Source organism: Coccinella septempunctata, chromosome 2, assembly GCF_907165205.1.
Source record: "Coccinella septempunctata chromosome 2, icCocSept1.1, whole genome shotgun sequence".
Classification (NCBI taxonomy): Eukaryota; Metazoa; Arthropoda; class Insecta; order Coleoptera; family Coccinellidae; genus Coccinella; species Coccinella septempunctata.
This window is the reverse complement of record NC_058190.1, coordinates 21480867-21502207: the sequence shown is the minus strand read 5'-3', so window position 1 is coordinate 21502207 and position 21341 is coordinate 21480867. Positions and strand designations below refer to the sequence as shown.

The window sequence follows — 21341 nt, the reverse complement described above, 5'->3', positions numbered from 1 at the left end:
AGAATTCTACAAGCATCACTGACCAGCGCAAGGTAATTTAAGGCCAGGACAGTACAGTCTGATGAATGATGCAGAAAAAGAGGAAGCTAAAATGCGGACAATACTTGTTTCTCTTTTATGGACAAAGCCGTAAGTGGGGACCATAGAACTATAAATATATGGAATTCAAAGAGAATTCTTTGTAGAATTTGAGCTAGTACACAAAAGTGTAATCTTAGATACAGCTCAGCTCCCGTTGGCGATGTAAGCAGGAGGATCAAATTATAGGTATAGAATTATGTGGTGTGAATCTATTCAAATTCTAGAAAATAAATTAATTCATTCATACATTGCTGTATGCTGTATCCCGTTACTCAGAATAAATCTACAAAAAGACTCAAAAACAAAACTATCGGTGCGAACAAACTTATAATTTCTTAGGGTTACTTGGGACTGTGTGCCTCCTGGCCCTCCTGTGACTGAAGAGAACCAACCGTAACCTACAGATCTTTCCACACTCCGGACATGGTGTGACGGGCTTTTTCTCTCACCCTGGACGCTCCTTACCTTTGCTCGGGCGCCAGTGGGGCAATCAGTGGAACCCCACGTCTCTCACAGAATCTCCAAAGAATTAGAGAGCCCGGGTGGACTTGAATAATCAGTGGAGAAGGGTAGCAGTGAAAACTAGGGTGGTAGCGTCTTCTTGGTCTCTGCTTTCTGACGGTTTTTAATCGTTCAAAAAGGATAGCTACCTCTTCTGACGAAAATCTAGCTCTAACTGATTAAGGGCACTGTCTCTCACTGGCAAAAATAACTCGCAACAAAATGAACGTTCAGTCCTTTATTCCTACTGGATTAAATTATATACAGAAATGTACAAGTAATAACAAATGTTGATGTCAACCGTCGGCCTGGTCCAAGAAAATACGGTTGAAATAGACGGTAATTACGGTTAACTTTTGAAATCCTGGCAAAAGTCACTACCTCAGTGCGATCTCTCTCTCTCTTTCCTTCTCTCTCTCTCTGTGACCCTCAAAATGGCTGCCAGTCAGACAGCAGGTCGGAAGAAGCTGTCAACCTGTAACTTGATCGGTCGGAAGTCGGCAATATTAACCGAATAATCACCAAAAATACGGTAGGAACACCAAGTCCTCCTGGGGTCCAACCGCGGTCGAACGGACGAACGGTCGCGAAAACCTACAATAACTAGTTCAAGTTCAAGTGTAAACGGTAGGTAGGTATTTTCAGCCAGTCCAACGGACTCAAGAGAACGGAAAATAGTGAAAATGTCATTCCAGGTATGCACTATGTAAGGAATATTAATGCTACAAGTGACTTGCCTTAAACTTTCAAACTTCTTGACGTAATTTCCAACTCACGGCAATAACACCTTACGCACTTTTCTCGGCAGCTCGATCTCCACTCACTCACTCTTGACCTTCAGCGCCGGGCGTCGAAGAAGTATGTACCCCTCTCCTCGGAAAACTTGCCCTACTATGGGCAACTCATCTCTCCATTGGATGCGCTCAAATTGTTCGGTCAATCAGCCAGCTCGGAAAGAGACAGAAACAATTGAAGAAAAGGAAAAACTGAACAAGTTGAAAGACACCTCTCGCGTCAGAAAAAGTACGGTTGAACGGAAAGGATTCCAAAATATATGAACTCCGAAAACAAAAGACATATACGGTTTCAGCCCAAATATGGGACTGGTCGGTGGAAAACAACGACATAATATGAATCGGCAAAGCCCCCCCATGATAACATAACGGTTTTCCCCAAAAATACTTCAGGTCCCATTATGCAAGCATAGGTGAAGAAACCTGCTTTTCGTGGCGGGGCAAAATCTGCCTCGTCACAATGGATAGTCACCAACCAGATCTGGCCGCCGCTGTATTCTTCTCGAATGTCCATTATAAACTCTATGAACTCTAAAAGAAATGGTACCGATTAGGTACCGAAATACGACGGAAAGTGTGTCCAGTTGAGACGGAAGATGTAGAGCAACCCGTCTCTTTCTAATGGTTCGGCAACCAATCGAACAACCGCATCAGACGTCGGATGTAGCAGTCGTCTCAATTGAACGCCACAAACTCTATGTCTCTGCCCAATTGACAGAGCGCAAAGGAAGATATAGATTGCTCTACATCTTCCTTATCAGTCTTCCTCAGTTTGCCTGCATCGAGATGCAGTGCTGCTGTGTAGCAAAGACCTCGACTGTGATCTGTCCTGGTTTCCGAGCTCCCTCTGTGAATGAGGGCCATATAGAGCTATTTTGGGGAGTCTTGCGTTTTGCATCCTTAGAATGTGGCTACTCCGTCTGATTCGGGCCCACGTTGCTTGAGTCTCAACTGTTATACAACTCGCGCGCTGCAATTTGCAATTTTCATTTGAAACTTTGTGGAACCATCTGATGTGCATTATTTGTCCCAGATGGCGTTGTTGCGTTTGTTCAAGGTGTTCAATATGTCGCCTGTAGGGCGTCCAGCTTTCCCTTCTGTAAAGAAGCGTTAGGAGGACCACTGCTTTGTAAACAACTGTCGTGGTCTTCAGATTGAGGTCGTGATTTTGAAACACTCGGTCCTTTAGCTTCCAGAATGCCCGTGATGCCGAATTGATACGGTTGTGTATTTCCGTGTCCAGGTTAGCCCTAGTATTTATGAAGCTTCCCGAGTATTTGAACTGCTCGACCTGTTCTAGAGTTTCATCCTCCAGGCTGATATCTATTTGAAGGCTCTCTGGCGGACTTACCAGGATTTTGGTTATGTCAATATTGAGTATAAGGCCTAAAGCTTCGTATACTATATGTTTATAGGTGTCCAACATTATTTGTAGATCCTCTGAGCTGTTAGCGATACGTGACCAGTAGTCAGTAGTCTGCATATTGAAGTATCGTGATAAACTTTGTACGGGTTTTTTTGCTCTGAGGCGCTTTAGGTTAAACAGGACTTCATCAAATCTGAATCCTCATCCAATACCTCTTATAGGCATACTTATGTCAGCAATTACCAAGACAGCTATGGCGAAAATATTGAACAGTAACGTAAAGGCGCTAACACGTAGCCTTGTTTTATTCCAGAGTTGGTTGAGAAATGGTCGGTTGTAGAGCCATTATGCTGTATTCTAGCGGTGTTGTTGGTATGGAGGCTTTTACAGACTGCTAAGAATTTTTCGGGTACTCCAAGTCGTCCCATGATTTTCCATAGCGCTTTCCGATTCACCTAGTTGAAGGTCTTATTTAAATCCATATAGGCTGTATGTTGTCTCTGGGCTGTATATATATCCTTGATTGTTGTTCACGGGCCTTCTCTTGCAGCTGTCGCAGTGTAAGAATTAGGTCCACCGTACCTCGATTGGGTCGAAAGCCGCACTGGGATTCAGGTAATATAGCTTTTCTAAGAGTAGAATCATAATCATCATAATCTTCGAGAGAATGTTACCGGCCACACTAAGCAACGATATGCCCCTGTAATGGTACACATTCATATAACTATCAGGTAAAGGATGTTAAAACCTGTGATAAGCGGAAATCTAGTTGATCGTTTACAATTGAAAGGTTACTTCTTTTGGCTGAAGATATTTCTAGGAACTCTAAAGGATCCATACGTTCACCTTTTATTACCTTTAAGTATGTAAAATTTTTATAGTATTGAAATCTATAAAGTGTTTGAAAGCGATACAGTGATTAGAGAAACCAGTTGTTGATTTATTTTGCAGTATAGTTATGTATATTTATGTTCCTCAATTCAGGTCAGACTGGCTGTTCTCTCAGGGTTAGAATTGAAGAACATAAAAGATCTATAACTGCTAAATAAATCAACAACTGGTTTGTAACGGATTAAGTTTGCAAAGGGTTTTATCTCGAGCGCCAGCTATTCTTTCAATAGGGAGGAATAGCAAACCCACCCAGGTACCTACTAGTCGGAGACAGAGTTCGGGGTTATCTAAGGTGATAGCGATAACAAGTACTTTAAAACCGCATTTATTACAATAATCTAAATTACAGTGAACCATACAGTTATTTCCAAGTCAAGAAATATATACAGTTGATGACCAAGTTCAAAAATGAGGAAAACAGAAATGCAATAATTAATTTGTCACGGTGATCACAAATTCAAACTCAACACAGTGAAATTAATGAATTAAACAATATTCAAATTAATTATATTCAGTCAAAATATCAGGTATTAAAGAAAGAAAGAAATCAATAGCGGTCACTTTGATTCCTTCTGAGACAATGAGGGATGTACGGGGTTTACACAAAATTTACAGTAACCGGTTGTCTCAGAAAGATCCAAGTCCCTGTAATCGGTTAATTTAGCGATAGGTTTGATCCCGAGCACATTCAGTGATTTTCAGTGTACAGGCCAATCAGAATTGAAACTATTCAATAAACGGGACGGGGTTGATGCAGGTGAAACACAATGCAACAATTTGCAGGATAACGGAGTAGTTTGTCATGGTCTCTCCGTGGCAACCTTGGGTGTACACGCCAAGCATTACCAGCAGAAAAACTTCGAGACCTCTGCCGATTGGTTTTCGTCACCAAATAGCCAGGCGACAGAAGTCTGCGGTAAACAGGAAAACGAAAACGGAACACGACAGGGGTAGGACGGGATAGGTTACTGTGGTCTTTCCGTGGCAACCCTGATTGTACACGCCAAGCATTACCAGTGGAGAGTGGAACGACTTCGAGACTTCTGTCGATTGGTCTTGGTTCACCAGAGAACCAGGCAATAGAAGTCTGCGTTAAACAGGGGAATTAACAATAAGGATTGACACAATTAAACAAATAAAAGAATGCAACTTTGGAATCACGAAGTATGCGGTATCAAGAAAAGACTTACAGTTTGTTCCGGTACGGTCACACCACCACTTAGAGAAAAGAAAAAAAAAGAAACAGATCGTAGGATCTTCGAATTTAGAAGGATTAATAAGGAATGAAGGATTGTCGAATAATGAATCAAGAAAAGAACTAAGAATGACTGTCGGACAGTGAATAAGGAATCAAGAATCACGAATAGAGCAAGAATAAAGAATCAAGAAAAATGATGACTCAATAAAGAATACAGAATGACGTTCGTCTGGTGTTGCGGCCCTATTTATCAACATTTCAACATGTGGACGGTCATGTGATCAAAATTGCATCCAAAAATTCGGTATTCTCGAATATTCTCCCCAGCAGAACTATTCTCGGGGGCGGTTTTCTCTTTCTCGGTAAAAGAAACTGTCGTTATCTGCGATCCACGTTTTGTTTTTATGCTGAATTCGGTGCGTTTTTGTCATTGAACTCTATGTTCTATATTCTCATAGAGTTCAATGGTTTTTGTGGACGGAAAAACGACGCCGAATTCAGAAAGACACTTTTTCTTTGTTTTTGATTCTTACGGCGGATTACTGATGGAAATTTCAATTTTACGGAATTTGAATTTAATTTTTCAGGACCTGAAAAATATTTCTAAAATGAAACGGAATATCCATATTAAAACTGGAATCTCCTTCAGACAGTGTTGCATTGCTTCAACTGGAAAATTCAGGGAAACGGACATTCAAAACGAGGCTTGATTTTTATATAAGACAATCAAGTATCGTTACAGGTTTCTCTAATCACTGTATCACTTTCAACCACTTCAAATATTTCAATAATATAAAAATTTCACACAAAGGTAATAAACAATAAAGGTAAACGTTTGGATCTTTTAGAGTTCCTTCAGCCCAAAAAAAAAAACTTTTCAATTGTAGACGATTAACTTGATTTCCGCTTATCTCCTGTTTTAACATCCGTTAGTTATACAGGTTGGGATAAAGTTTGGCACCAAATTAATATCTTTAAAACAAAACGAGCGATATTTTTGAAATTTGGCAGCTGAGTGTAATGGACCACAATGCATCTGATGAGCATATTTTCATTAATGAGATACTTCCGGTTTAACCAGAAATGACAAAACTTTTTTTTATTTAAATGGGACACCCTGTATATTTCTGCAGATTCTGAAAGTGCATCTTGTTTCGGATCTATCCATATCGGGTTCCATGTAAAAATTATCTGTAAAAAGAAGAAATTCAGTCTTTTTGTACATTTGAGAAAAAATCCATTCAAATAAATAAATCGTTGTTATTTGTATCAATAGTGAGAAATAAAACGAAATACTTTGTATTAGATAACTCTTTCTGCTTTTCATGACGTATTTTTTATGAAAATCTATAAAAAGAGAAGAAATACAGGGCTTTTACTAGTAGAAAAAATTTATTGAAAATAATTAAAGTGCTTGCCATTCACCTCCTGACAATAAATTTCAAATTTCCGTCCGTTCCGTTTTAAATATACAGGGTGTCTCAAGTTCGAGTGCCTATTAGACGTTTCTGGAGAACTAGACATATTTGAAATCTGAAAATTGGGATTATGATATTGTTCGAAGTTCTCTATAGAGCTAAAATATTTTCGAAGCCCAAAAACTTCCGGTTATACAGGGAGTGAAAATAAATTCGACGAAAAAATTTTTTTTCAAGTTTTCCATTCCTGGTATGATCGAGTATTCAATAGTGAATACATTTCTGTTAAAACCATTGTATTAAATCGAATAGTTTTCAAAATATCCTAAAAAAACTGTCAGTAATATGTTCATTATTCTTATTTTAAATATCCTGAGCGTAAACCGTTTTTACAACATCGAAGAGGAAGGATGTGAAAAGGTCATGCATCTTTTGGATTTCAAAAATATCATCACAGAGTGTTTCAAATTTTGTGTTGAAAATTGTGATCTTAAATTGGCCATAACTTCTGTTTTTCAAATTAGAACCCTATTTTTTTATAATTGTGTTGGATTCTGCGGTCAAAAATAATGATAGTTTTCTCACATGATTATGCTCCTAAATTCAATAATTTCTGAGTTATTTGAGATTTTCTGGATTTATGGTGTACGTAGAGTCAAATTGATTGCATCTAAAAAAATTCAATGAATATTCTTTCGAAACCATGGGAACACTCTGCACCCATAGAAGATAAATTATCTGTTAATAATTCACAAGTGTCGGGTGTTATTGTTATTCGTTATCTTCATTTCTCGATTTAACAAAATGAACCGTTATTCTAATTACGAAATTCTGGATCTATTTTATATACATAGTGAATGTGACAGAATTATTAGTAGAACCTGCCGGGCCTTCAACGAGAAGTATCCCCATTTACCTTCCATGACGGAGAAGATCTTTAGAAAATATGTTTCAAACTTTCAAAGTTTTGGATGTGTAAGAGCCCCTAAAGAATACAAAAGAAGGGTAGTTGATGATGAGGAAAATGAAAGTAGTGTTTTGACTTATTTCGAAGCGAATGAAAATGCATCTATTCGAAGTGCAGCTCATGAAATCGATTTAGACAGAAATTCAGTGCACCGAATTTTGAAGAAACACAACATGCATGACTACAAATACGAGAAAGTTCATGCATTAGAACCAGGTGACTACATAAAAGGGTTAAATTTTTGTAGAGGAATATTAGAAAAACTTGAAAATGATGAAAATTTTTTGAAAAAGTTCATTTGGACAGACGAAGCAAAATTCAATAATGAAGGACTATTTAATAGAAAGAATTGCCACATTTGGAGAAGTGAAAATCCTCATAGAAAAAGACAAAGAAACCCCCAGAACAAATTTAGTTTTAATGTGTTTGCTCTTTTGATGAACAATAAAGTGCGGTACTACATTTATGAAGAAAATTTAAATACAGAAAAATATTTGGAAATCCTGAGAAATTTTGTTTCTGAGTTTTTGGATGAACTGCCGTTGAGTATGTCGACTACCGCATATTATCAATTGGATGGGGCTCCGGCACATAGTTCGCACGAGGTGTCTGAAGAACTGAATGCAATGTTTGTTAATCGGTGGATCGGACGCCGTTCCTCACTGTTTTGTCCCCCACGATCTCCCGATCTTACTCCCTTAGATTTTTATTTATGGGGTAGAATAAAAAACATAGTCTATGAATCTCCTATTGAAAGCAAAGAAGATTTGAAACGGCGTGTGGAGGATGCTTTCCACTCGCTAAAGGGGGAGGAAATTGAGCGAGCGACTAACCGAGGTGTTTCAAGACGTATTCGAAAGTGTGTGGAACAAAATGGTTACCATATTGAAACTCTTACCTGATCATTTATTTTGTTAATTTGAGTTTTGAAACGTATTTTTATTTTTATTATCATAATTTATTTATTATAATCATAATTCGGTGTACTGAAGTAGCGAATCTATTTAATGTGTTTCCTATTGAAGAGATGAATTCTCATTCGCTTCGAAATAAGTCGAAATACTAATTTCATCAACTGCCCTTTTTTTGTATTCTTTAGGGGCTCTTACATTCCAAAATTTGGAAAGTTTGAAACATCTTTTCAGAAATTGTAAAAAAAATGGGGATACTTCTCATTGGATACTCAACATTTTGTGTCATCCACCATGGATTTGAAATAAACAATATCATTAAATGCATTTGAATGTGCATTGCGTATACAATTGAAAAAATAAAATATAAGAAATAAATCCAAAATCTCATTATTAGAATAGCAACGATTCATTTTGTGAAATCAAAAAATTTCATAACGACTAACAATAAGACCTGTCTGACACTGAATTATAATTATAAATGGGATGATTTATCTGCTATGCTCACAGAATATCCTTATGAATCAGATTCGAAGAATTTGACTCTACGTACCACATAAATCTAGAAAATCTCAAATAACTCAGAAATTATTGAATTTAGGAGCATAATCATGTGAGAAAACTATCATTATTTTTGACCGCAGAATCCAACACAATTATAAAAAAATAGGGTTCTAATTTGAAAAACAGAAGTTATGGCCAATTTAAGATCACAATTTTCAACACAAAATTTGAAACACCCTGTGATGATATTTTTGAAATCCAAAAGATGCATGACCTTTTCACATCCTTCCTCTTCGATGTTGTAAAAACGGTTTACGCTTAGGATATTTAAAATAAGAATAATGAACATATTACTGACTGAACATATTTGACTTTTTTTCCAGTTTTTTTTGGATATTTTGAAAACTATTCGATTTAATACAATGGTTTTAACAGAAATGTATTCACTATTGAATACTCGATCATACCAGGAATAGAAAACTTGAAAAAAAATTTCTTCGTCGAATTTATTTTCACTCCCTGTATAACCGGAAGTTTTTGGGCTTCGAAAATATTTTAGCTCTATAGAGAACTTCGAACAATATCATAATCCCAATTTTCAGATTTCAAATATGTCTAGTTCTCCAGAAATGTCTAATAGGCACTCGAACTTGAGACACCCTGTATTAATTTGGTACCAAACTTTTTCCAAACCCTGTATGAAGGTGTAGTAGGTGTACCTTCTGTATTCATGTATTCAGTTTTGAAAATGGGGTAAAACCCGAAACATTTCAACGAATATTTTAATAAAAATCGTGAAACTTTAGCCGAGTGTTCCTTCTTATTATTTTGTAGAAGATCTGTGGAATCGATAGTCTTTTTGAGAGCTCGACAGTCCAGTTCTCGCATTTGTTACATGTTGGAATTGTTATGTAAAATGAACATTTCTCAACAAATTCTCATATCAAGATATGCAACATAATAATATTTGTTTCTCCAATTTTTGACCTTATTGTAGCTGATAAATTGAAAATTTTTGTTTTTCTTCTTGTCTCTCTTAACATATTCTGTTGAACTCTTTCGAGGTTAATTTTGGCCAACATACGAAATATTAATGAGTGCATCATAGCTGATAAATTGAATTTTATTTCGATTTAACTCTTCAGAAATATTCTGTAGAACGCTACTGAGATTAATACGAAATATTGGTTTTTCAAATTTCCGACTAATTATAGCTGATACACTTAAAAACCTCGTTTTTTTGATTAAACTCTCTCGACCTTATTTTGTAGAACTCGCAGCGAGGACTATTTAGGAAATATTGGTTTCCTTGAATTTCCGACCTTATAAATTCGAAAGTTTCGTTTTTCCGACAGAACTATATCTTGAAGAGTCAGCATACTCCAATAAAAATTGATCCAATCAAACAAAACTTTTATTCATAAAATATAATATCTATGTATATTGTATATAGAATAATTAGATATTAAACTATTAATATATAGGCATATTCGAGAAACAAAAACTGTTCTCAATTTTTTTTTACGTTTATAGAACTTTTTCCAAAACAGTCGAAAACTTTAGAACTGTTTCTTTCTCATCGAAAAATAATTTCAGAACTCATTTTGCGAAGCCGGCGCCGCGAGAAGTTAGCGCCACACTAACTTCATTAGAATCCACGATCATCGTGGACTCTAAAGTCCACGATTTACCCGAAGTATTCAAAATTTGTATCAGGAACTCTTTCAAATCTTCTCAGAACTAAAAAAAAATGTTTTTCAATAAAGTCGGCGCCAACTTTACATGAGTAGCTACCCATGTGCGTCTGCACAACTGCAGACAGAATAAAATTTTTTGAAATTTCGAAAAAAATGACATAAAATATGAATTCGTCCGGTTCCTGTTCCCTTGTGACAAGTGTGCCATGCAAAGTGAAAACTGAATTTCTTAGAATAAATTATGTACTTATTCGTGGCAATAACGACATTTCTGTAAGGGATGTAAAAAATAAAGATTTTGGGGCTTCAATGAAAAATCACGATATTCTGAGTTCTGCCCTGAAAATATTGATATTTCATGAACCGTTGGAAAGAGCTAGCTTTCTGAAGTGAACAAACCCATAAAATTTGATCGAAATCGGACCTTGCATTCCAGAGTTATGGCTATCGCAAATTTAGGTCAATTTTCATGAATCACCCTGTATCTCCAAAACTAAAAGCCTTAGGATACAAAACAAGCAAGTTTTCTGAAAGGCCTCGATGACCTGCATTCACCATTGGGCTATGGCCAACGACTCATGAAACACATGTTTACAATAAAATGCTGCTGTCAGTCAAGTGAATATTAATGAACAGGTGCCTCAAGTGCGCGGTCAAATATGTCGTGATCACCGACATAATAAAATCAATTTCTTAAGGCTGAAACTTTTGTTTTTTGGTATGTAAATCAAAATTATGAATTATGATAGTCAGTCAACGTCCGTCCATCCAATCGGGATACAGCTGGTTAGTCAGCTTTAATGTGCGTAGCGTCATTTATAAGGGTGCAATTCGTTTATTAAGCGTGATTTTTCTTTAACTACTACTGACTATATTATTAATAAATAAAATAGTCAGTCAGTCATTCCGTAGAACAACGCCCGTCAGTTAATTAGAAATTAAATTTTTTTCGCTTTCTTTAGATATTACATCATAGTCATTTATTTTAATAAGGCACTTCCGTGTCGCAACTGTGCCTTAAAATCCAGAAGATCCTGGAAATTATCATCCGATAAGCCTACTCACTTCTTTTTCTAAATTGTTTAAAAAAGTTCTGGTAAATAGACTTTTAAAGTTTTTTCGAAAATCTGGAGTGTTTTCCGCACGTCAGCATGCTTTCTTAAAGACAAAAAGCACTGATACAGCAATTTTTACGCTGGTTCGGTCAATCCCGGGGGCCTTGGAGGGCGGCAAAGTACCAATGTGACTAACGATTCTTCCAGGGCTTTCGACTGCGTGGTCCATTAAAAATTGCTACATAAATTGTCTCTTTACGGAATTCGAGATAAGCAGCTGAATCTTATGAGCAGTTACCTACAGGGTCGAATTCAAAGAGTTTGCCTCGATGTTGACGGTGTGTCATACTCTTCATCTGATGAATTGTTGGGTGTCGCCCCAGGGAGGTGTCGCCGAACCATTGCTGCTTCTCGTGTGCATGAACGACTTGCCGGACATCATTCTAGATGATTTCGTCACAAACCTAAATAATAAACAATTTGCTGAGGATTTCCAGACAGAGGAGGACGATCTTGAGGTCGTTATGTATGCGGATGATACAAACATACTGGTAGCAACACCCGATGTCCCAAAAAGTGTGAAATCCACGCAGAGAGGTTTTTCTTCTGACGCCAACTGGTGTCAACAGAACCAGCTGACCCTCAAAATGAATAAAACCGAGTGTATGATTTTCTGCACCTCACATAACAGAACATCAAAACCTGAGTCAATGGATCTCTTGGGGCAGTCAAAACATCTTTCTGTTTTTACAAATTTCTTAGGCATTACTCTGGATTAACATTTGAGTTTGTGTGAACACATTGATTCACTTCAGAGTAAACTGAACTCTGTTCTTTATACTCTTCGAATCCTTGTGCGTCAGGCTGACCAGAAAACTTGCTTAGAACTGTATATTACTCCAACTTTCAGACTTTAATGGCTTATGGAATCATTGCGTGGGGAAACAGCTCCGATATTTCCAAAATATTCATCATATAAAAGAGAGCATTGAGAACCATTCTTCGTTTACCAACTAGACAATCTTGCCGTGGATACTTCAGAAGAGAAAAAATCCTAACACTAATCGGCCTATACATATTCAGATGTCTTGTTTTCTTACGAAAGAACGAACATTATTTTGAAGAACATTTGAATCTGAACAAAACCAGATGTATACAAATATTTCATTTCCCGAAGTATTCACTAACACTAATTTAGAAAAACGTTGAATATATGTGCCTCAAGTTGTTCAATAGGGTTCCTAAACAATACCAAGCTTTAACGGACATCAAAAAGTTTAAGAAAGCTATTCTCAATTTATTGATTGATTTATGGCCTTATGTACCGTTTGATTAAACGAAGTGCTCTAAAACGACGTTTAAAACGTTTAAGGAAATAATATCCTTCAATGAAACGGTGCATATGGCCATTAGAGCCCTACTCTTGATTTCCTTCACAAACTGATTATCTGCAATTGTTGATGTGGATTTTTTGTTTTCCCATTTTTTGCTGTGTTGTTTCTAGGTTTCTCCAAGAGGTATTCTATTTTCTGAATGTAATTCTGATTATAGAATGAACGATATTATTATTATGACTTTAGCCTTGCGGCTTTCATACTCCTCTCCAGAGAAAAATTTACTTATCCCAGATATCTCAGATATCAAAAGGATTAAGCTCTGTTGGAGCCCTTTCCAGGTTTTTGGGCTCGTGGTGGTGGACGGGTCCGGGTCGCTCGTCGGCTCCCTGCCGCCGGTTGGATTCCTGCTCCACCCGTACTCGGTGGAGCAGGTCGGGGCAGACGGTGTTCCTCTGAATTTCCCATGTACTTGCGTACAGTTCTCGCCTTCTCGCCGTTCCCAGCAGTACTGCCTTCTGCATGACTTTATAGATATTTTCGTCCAACTGAAGTTTCCTCAAGTTCTCTAGTAGTTTCTTCGGTATCAGGCCTGTAGTTGATATGACAATAGAGATGGTCTTGATATCTTTCAGCTTCCACTATCTCCTGGTTTGTTCCTCGAGATCTCTGTACTTTGAAATTTTTTCAGTGTGCCTATCTAGAAGATTGTTATTATTTGGAATCTCCACATCGATGAATAGTGCTCTGTCCTCATCATTATTGAGCAATATGAGGTCTGGTCTATTGTGGGTTATTTTCCGGTCTGTGAGAACCGTGCGATCCCAGTAGAACTTGTGATGTTCATTTTCCAATACATCATCCGGATGGTAATTATTGTAATAAGGAACCTTTTTCGAACTTATAAGTTGGTGTTTTAGTGCCAATTCTTGGGTGAAGAATCTTGGCAACGGCATCATGTCTATTTTTGTACTCCGTGCCCGCGAACTCCTGACATCCCCCGGTGATGTGCTGGATAGTTTCATGTGTCGCCATTAACGACAGCCATAACGACAGCTATCATCCTTGACGATATATTTCATGTAGTTCCTTGTTGGAATCATCTGATCCTGGATGGCGAGCATGTCCTCTGTCTCAGGAAACAAAACCTTCCGGAAGCCAACCAGTAGTTCGACGCAGACATGTCGACGTAATCATGGTTGACCTCGGTCTGGTGCCTTCCATACAAAGGTTAGCCAGTCAGTTTCTGCATTTCACTTTCTGCAGAGTGTTCGACGGTTTCCAAGTGGTCCTGCTGTAGCTTTAACGGTGTATAACTATCAGCAACACAAACTACTTGATGAAGTTCTGATGAAGCAGCCTTGCTCAGAAAATATTTTCGAAGTCCTTCAATTTCCTGGGACATACGGTTGGACAAATCAACAATTCCTCTACCCCCAAGATATCGTGGCAGCTCGGTCCGTTCTATTGAGCTTTTGGGGTGATGTTTATTGTGTTTAGTCAGCATCGTCCTTATTTTTCTCTGTATTATTATTATTATTATTAAATCTCAGAAATAAAATTCGTTCGAAATCAACAGTGTACTCAACGAACGCAGGTATACGCACAGGTAAGAACTCATTGATTTTCAAACATTTTTTAACTAATATTTATTTAATTCATTAAGGATAACAAGCTATAAATAATCATCATATAATTCAACATCTGAATCTTCCATAGCATTATTCTCACTATCGTGATCTGACACGTCAAGCTGAGGTGTTTTGGGTGTTGTAGAATCTAAAGAATAAATGAATTTGTGATTGTTTCATTCAGATGAAGATATTTCTATACCTGTATTCTGTATTTTCTTGTAAAGATACAATAATAACATCCTGTATAAGTTCTGGTAATTGATCACCTTTGAACCAATCAAACTCATATTTCTCATCCACATCCACCATCCACCAATACCAGCCGTAGTCAGTCGGAGATAGCTCCGTTAGAATTTGACAGTGAGCAGTACGCCAAATATGTATTTGTAATGAAGCTCGCTCTTAAGAACTGCTGCATCAATTCTGATTGGCATGGTGGCATACTCTACCCATCTACATTTCTTATTTTAAATTCAAAAGGATTCGCTTGTGGTGCTAAGACATTTATACGTCTTTGAAAATAAAACGAATTTTGCCTCGTCAATTGATTTCTTTTTTTTTCAAGCCGCATAAATGACAAACAAATTTTTGAACCTTATTGAACATTTTATTCTGGTTGCTTTCATCTACAAGTCCAAGGTCAGCGAATGTTTTTTGAAAATCTTCGCTTTGCTCCATTATCTGCAGAGGTTTTTTTTACCTTTCTCGTAAAAAGTTGGGTTAAAATCACGTCCAGTCAAAGCATGCAGTCCAGGAAAAGCATTGCAAACAGAATTTCCCAATTTTTGATGCATTCTACTGACATTAATCATCCTTTGAGGATTTCCAGTCCCAACTTCTATCTACGCACATAAAAGCTGGCTGACCAGCTCCCGATTGGACGTTGACTGACTATCATAATTTTGATTTGCATACCAAAAAACAAAAGTTGATAAAGTTTCAGGCTTCAGAAATTGATTTTATTATGTTGGTGATCACGACATGTTTGGCCGCGCACCTGAGGCACATGTTCTAATATCCACTTGACTGACCGTAGCATTTTATTGTATTCATTCATTCATTGCTGTATGCCGTTACCGGGAATAAATCTACAAAAAGAAGAAAAAAAAATTGCGAACAGACTTGTAATTTCTTAGGGCTAGTTGCGACTGTGTGCCCTCCTGTGACTAAAGAGACCCAACCGTGACCTGCAGATCCTTCCACACTCAAGGCATGGATAGTCACCAACCTGATCTGGCCGCCGCTGTATCCTTCTCGATTCTCCATTATAACTGTGTACCAAAGACCTGCACTGTGACCTGTCTAACGCTAGTTGTTCCCAGTTATGATTGGCATTAACTAATTTTAGGGATTGATGTAGTGTATCCTTAAACCGCTTATACTGGCCTCCTGGTTTCCGGGCTCCCTCAGTGAATTCGCCATATAGAGCTATTTTGGGGAGTCTTGTGTCTTGCATCCTCGGAATGTGGCCGCTCCATCTGAGTCGGGCCCTCGTTACTTGAGTCTCAATTGTTGTACAACTCGCCCGCTGCAAGACTTCTGCATTCGAAACTTTGTGGAGCCATCTGATGTGCATTATCTTTCTTAGATGACGTTGTTGCGTTTGTTCAAGCTGTTTATGTCGCCTGTAGGGCGTCCAGCCTTAGCTTCCGTAAAGAAGCGTTGGGAGGACCACTGCTTTGTAAACAGCTGTCTTGGTCTTCTGATTGAGGTCGTGATTTTGAAACACTCTGTCCTTTAGCTTCCAGAATGCCCGTGATGCCGAATTGATACGGTTTTGTATTTCCGTGTCTAGATTAGCCTTAGTATTTATGAAGCTTTCCAAGTATTTGAACTGCTCGACCTGTTCTAGAGTTTCATTCTCCTGATATAGGTTTGAAGGCTTTCTGGCGGACTTACCAGGATTATGGTCTTGTCGATATTGAGTCTAAGGCCTAAAGCTTCGTTTATCTGTTTATAGGTGTCCATCATTATCTGTAGATCCTCTGAGCTGCTAGCGATGAGTGAACAGTCGTCTGCATATTGAAGATCCGTGATAAACTTGGTACGGGTTTTGGCTCTGAGGCGCTTCAGATTAAACAGGCCTCCATCAAATCTGAATCTTATCCCAACACCTCTTACGGGCATACTCATGTCAGCAATTATCGATACAGCTATGGCGAAAATATTGAACAGTAAAGGCGCTAATACGCAGCCTTGTTTTATTCCGGAGTTGGTTGAGAAATGGTCGGTTGTAGAACCATTATGCTGTATTCTAGCGGTGTTGTTGGTATGAAGGCTTTTACACACTGCTAAGAATTTTTCGGGTACTCCAAGACGTTCCATGATTTTCCATAGCGCTCTCCGATTCACCGAGTCGAATGCCTTACTTAAATCGATGAAGGCTGTATAAATCCTTGATTGTTGTTCACGGGCCTTCTCTTGTAGCTGTCGCAGTGTAAAAATTAGGTCCACCGTACCTCGATTTGGTCGAAAGCCGCACTGGGATTCAGGTAATAGCTTTTCTAAGAGTGGAACCAGACGATTTAGCCATAATCTTCGAGAGAATTTTACCAGCCACACTAAGTAACGATATGCCCCTGTAATTGTTGCAATTCGACGTATCGCCTTTGTTCTTATAGAGGTTGATAACTAAAGCGTCTCTGAAGTCTTGTGGCACATCTACCTGTTCCCAGATCTTGCGGAATAGTGTTAGGAGACTATTGACAATGTCTTCATCCAAGGCTTTGAATATCTCCGCTGGAATGCCGTCTAGACCAGGTGACTTATCATTTTTCATATTTTTAATCGCACTTATGATTTCCGACATTGAGATTTCGTCATCAAGCGATGTCATCGGACTATACGCGGGGAGCAGGTCTGAAATAGATCAATCCGAGTCGTTATTTTGATTCAAGACCTGTGAATAATGCTCATTCCATCTTTCGAGAATTTTTCTATCATCAGTTAGAATAGCTCCATGAGCATCTCTTATAGGAAAGCTAGCTTTTCTGCTTGGACCGTAAACAGTTTTAATAGCTTCGAAAGAACGCCTGTAGCCATGGTTATCGGCGTAAGCTTGTATTTCCCTTGCTTTTTCTTTCCAATAGCTATCCTTGATTTTTCTTTTTTCTTGACGGACCTCGCGTTTTATGTTTATAAAACTTTTTTGGGCTGCAACATCGCCAGGCTTGTTAATTGCGGTTTTCATCGCTTTGTGTTTTGCGTCCAAAAGGGGTGCGATATGAGTTTCGCTGTCGGCAAACCAGTCTGGGGATTTTCGGGAGCGTTTTGTGCCCAGTATTTCTTTCGCTGTTTTTGAGATTCTTCTCTTCAAGAGATGACTTGAAGCGAAGCCAATGAGTCTCAATGTCGTCGTTATAATCCGGTGGTGTTAGGCTATTTTAGGCTTTGACGGCAGCTGTGAATCTTTCCTTTGTAGAAGGGTTTTGTAGTTTTGAGATTTGAAGGCGCTCTCTTAGAGACTTTGGCTTGCGTTGGTATTTTGGGCGCATTGAGATTTTCATTCTCGAGATCACCAGCCTATGATCAGTCCAGCACTCCAGATCTGTTCTGGGTTTAGTGACCAACACCTCTTTCAGATCTTTTCTTCTCACGATCACATAGTCGAAGGTATGCCAATGCCCTGAGCGCGGGTGGCGCCAGGTCCCCCTTGAATTGGGTCTCGTAATAAAATAGGTGTTTGTTATACACAGATTGTGTTCTGCACAAAGAGCCAGCAGACGTTCTCCATTCGAATTAAGGCGGAAACACATTATTAACACGCGACGCGAGCTGACGAAACGTGATGCGTGTTAATAATCTGAGATACCAACTGGATTTTCGGTAAGTTCGGCGGCCAGGTCGTTTCTAATGGCAAAGCCTACGCCATGTCGTCTGATTTCGCCTTCCGGCAAGCCTTTCCAGAAAAAAGTATAAGCTTGTTCTACCAGGCTACCTTCGTCCGAAAAGCGTGTCTCGCTTAAGGCAACTATTGCAATGGATGTTCGTTGCAATTCCTTATCGATTAGGGCAGTACGCCTCTCTGGTCGGTCGGCCTTGGGGTTGTCTAGCAAGGTTCTGACGTTCCATGCTGCAAAAGCTATGTGCTTTTCATTGGTGTTTGTTCGATGATTCACTCGCTCAGGCACCCTCCCCCGTAGATTCGAATGGGAGGGTATTTTACCTCCGGATACAAATTTTGTCCTGTTCGACTGATCCATCTTTTTGTAGGAGCTGCGTTAGAATGTGTTCAAAAGCTGCACTGGTAACGCTGTCAGTGCAACTTTGGTTGCGGCTACGACTAGATTATCTTGTGGCACAGGTATCCTGAGTCGACAACTTGAGCAACGCATGGAGCCATTTCCTGCTCAAGCCAATGTTTAGGCTAGGTAATTCTAGAAAACAGAGTTGGACCGCTCATGTCCGGTCGCCAGAGCCTCGTTCGTAAGAACAGGGTGCACCGCGAGTAGGTGAGGTTGGCATTTGAGAGGAGTGGTTATAAAACGCATCCTTCCCCCTTACACCCCTTACATTTTATTGTATATTATGATTGTAATCACCTGAGAAAAAAACAGGCTCAATAAATTCAGAGACTTTTTTTGACTCTGCCTCTCCGTCTAGAAGTGGACTTCCACCTATTTCAAACAAAATTGAAAATGTTTTTCGATTTGGTAGGTACAGCAGATTGCATTTCCCTTTAGAGCGCGCCAAATAGTTAAATAATCATAGTCGCTATTAATTAATCTTTTATTCATTTTTATTTAATATCCCACAAAACAAATTATTTTCATCATTACGAATAGCAACCAGGAGTTCATCTTGAAACAAAAATAAAAGTCTTCATTCGTCATCGTCATCTTCTTCTGGACACTTGATGGCTTTTCGTTTTGTCCTCCAATTAACAATATTACATGCTACATAGGTAGGGAAAGAAATCATTGAACCAATCATGAAAAAACAGTGAACAATTTTTTCAAAAAAACTTATTCTTGTAAGGGGAGCTGCTGCCTCAGTAGCGCAACATCTTTGAGGTATGAACTTTTTGATATGCAGGAGCTTTGACCTCGAAAAATACATTTTTCTCAATTATTACTGTCTTTTCGAAATACAAAGTGACAATTCAATTACCTTCACACAAACTTTGAAATCTTCTTTCTACTTCATGAATTAGGGAAATGTTCGATGTGTCATTTAACTATTCAACATATTCTTCTTTTTCTCTCATTAGAAAATTGAGGGAATTGTAAATGATTATAATCGACACATAGTCCTATGAAGTATTGAAGCTTTGAGTTTTCGAAAATGTATTTGAATCTTTGATCTATCCTCATTTATTTTGTTTAGTTAAAACCCAAATAATACCTGAACAACAAGGATTTTTCAGGAACGCGGACGCCCCATAGACACATTGATATTTTTGGTTCAATATTTACAGAATAACTTGATTGCGCGAATTCCAAGTGGGCGTTGTTAATGTTAATTCTGAAAAAGCCTTCAACGTTCGACAAGACGAGAATTCGGAAATTGCTCACTAGACTGCAAAACACGTTGGGGTATGTAGTTCATTATTGCGCTAGTTGGCTGGTTCGAAAAGTATAAAAATATGTATATAAATAGGTCGAAATTTGTTTCAGTTGAGAGATTTTGGTCTAGCATATTTTACATAAATGTCTGAGATCTGGGTGTGATAGGATATGTTTTTGTCCGACGTTCAGTAAACCATTTGAAACTCATACACACGTGTCTGAATGATTCAGACGCTCCCGGGGAACGCTGCATAGGGCCCAAAAATGGACGAAAAAATGTTTAGTTTTAACCAATTACGATGTAGAATTTTCCGTTGAATCCGAATATGCAAAAAAAAGATAGTTTTGCCTTTGAAATTTCATATCTCATTCTCTATCGTACCTCGTATAAGGCTTCATCGGGTCCAAATTCGATTCCTGGGGCGAAATTACTAAAGACTTTCAATTTTTCACTCGTTTTCACCGTTTCCAGACTTTAAGACCATCCGAAATAGGTATATATTGTCTTGTGTTTTCCTTCATTAGAAATAAAATTTAAAAAAAATTAAATAAAAATATAATATAATCTTCTTCCCTTATACCAACTAGATAATGGAATTAATTTAGTGCGGTTTCATTTTCTTCGACTATGGCGTAGATACCTTTTTTTGAGATTTGAAAATATTATCATGATAGAAAAATAAGTTCCGACAGTGACGACTTCCAGGACGAGCCTTATTCGAGTCCTGGAATCCAGCGAGTTTCTAAAATCACTTTTGGGAACGTATTACGTAATATACAATATTTTTCTGCAGCCTTACTTTGGCTACTCATTTCCATTTTTTTGATGTGAAAAAGGTCATATCCTTTATGGTGCAGGAAAAAAAACTCGCATGAGATGGCATAAAACAGAGATATTACATATATATCTGTGTGATATCTTTCATCTTTGACACAAAATCTACAATAAAATAAAGGTAGTTCATTTCAAATTGACGCCCAAATTCCCGCCTTTTATAACTATTCGCAGCGACTCCTCTTTTTCCGTTTTTGAAAACATTTTTTCTACGGCGATCGTTATCCTTCTCTCTACTCTCCATACCATCCCTCTTTCAGGACGCATTCTTCAACCTATGCAGGGTACCCTCCATACTTGAACCTATTCAATCAGAGTAACATTGAACTCAATAAAGATGAGTTCTGTTCAGGTTTGTTCAAAAATTATTCAAAAATTAATTTATGTGTTCTTATATCATGAGTTCAATGACTAAACCTAGTCAGAGTCAGAGACAACCTTACTAGCACCACAGTATAGACACCAACAAGGGGTGGCACGGGGGCACGTGCCACGTGCGAAGAAAAGAGTAGCAGTAGTAGAAAATGAAAACAGCTGAGATGGTTAATTTCTCACAGTTACTGTTGATTTTTTTGCTCGTCTGCCCGTTGTGCACCCCCCCCCCCAGAAAAAATCCTGGATCCGATATTATTACCAGTGAACTCTAAA

General features: G+C 38.3%; 1 protein-coding gene across 1 annotated transcript in view; it reads right to left on the bottom strand.

The window, feature by feature from the left end:
- LOC123307574 (tRNA pseudouridine synthase Pus10) overlaps positions 1–20272 on the bottom strand; it is a 75111-nt gene extending 54839 nt beyond the window's left edge. The window contains exon 1 of the mRNA XM_044889938.1: positions 20241–20272. Within this exon, the coding sequence (XP_044745873.1) occupies positions 20241–20257 (17 nt within the window). The 5' untranslated portion in view covers positions 20258–20272. The remainder of the gene's footprint in view (positions 1–20240) is intronic.
- Positions 20273–21341: the final 1069 nt, after the last annotated feature.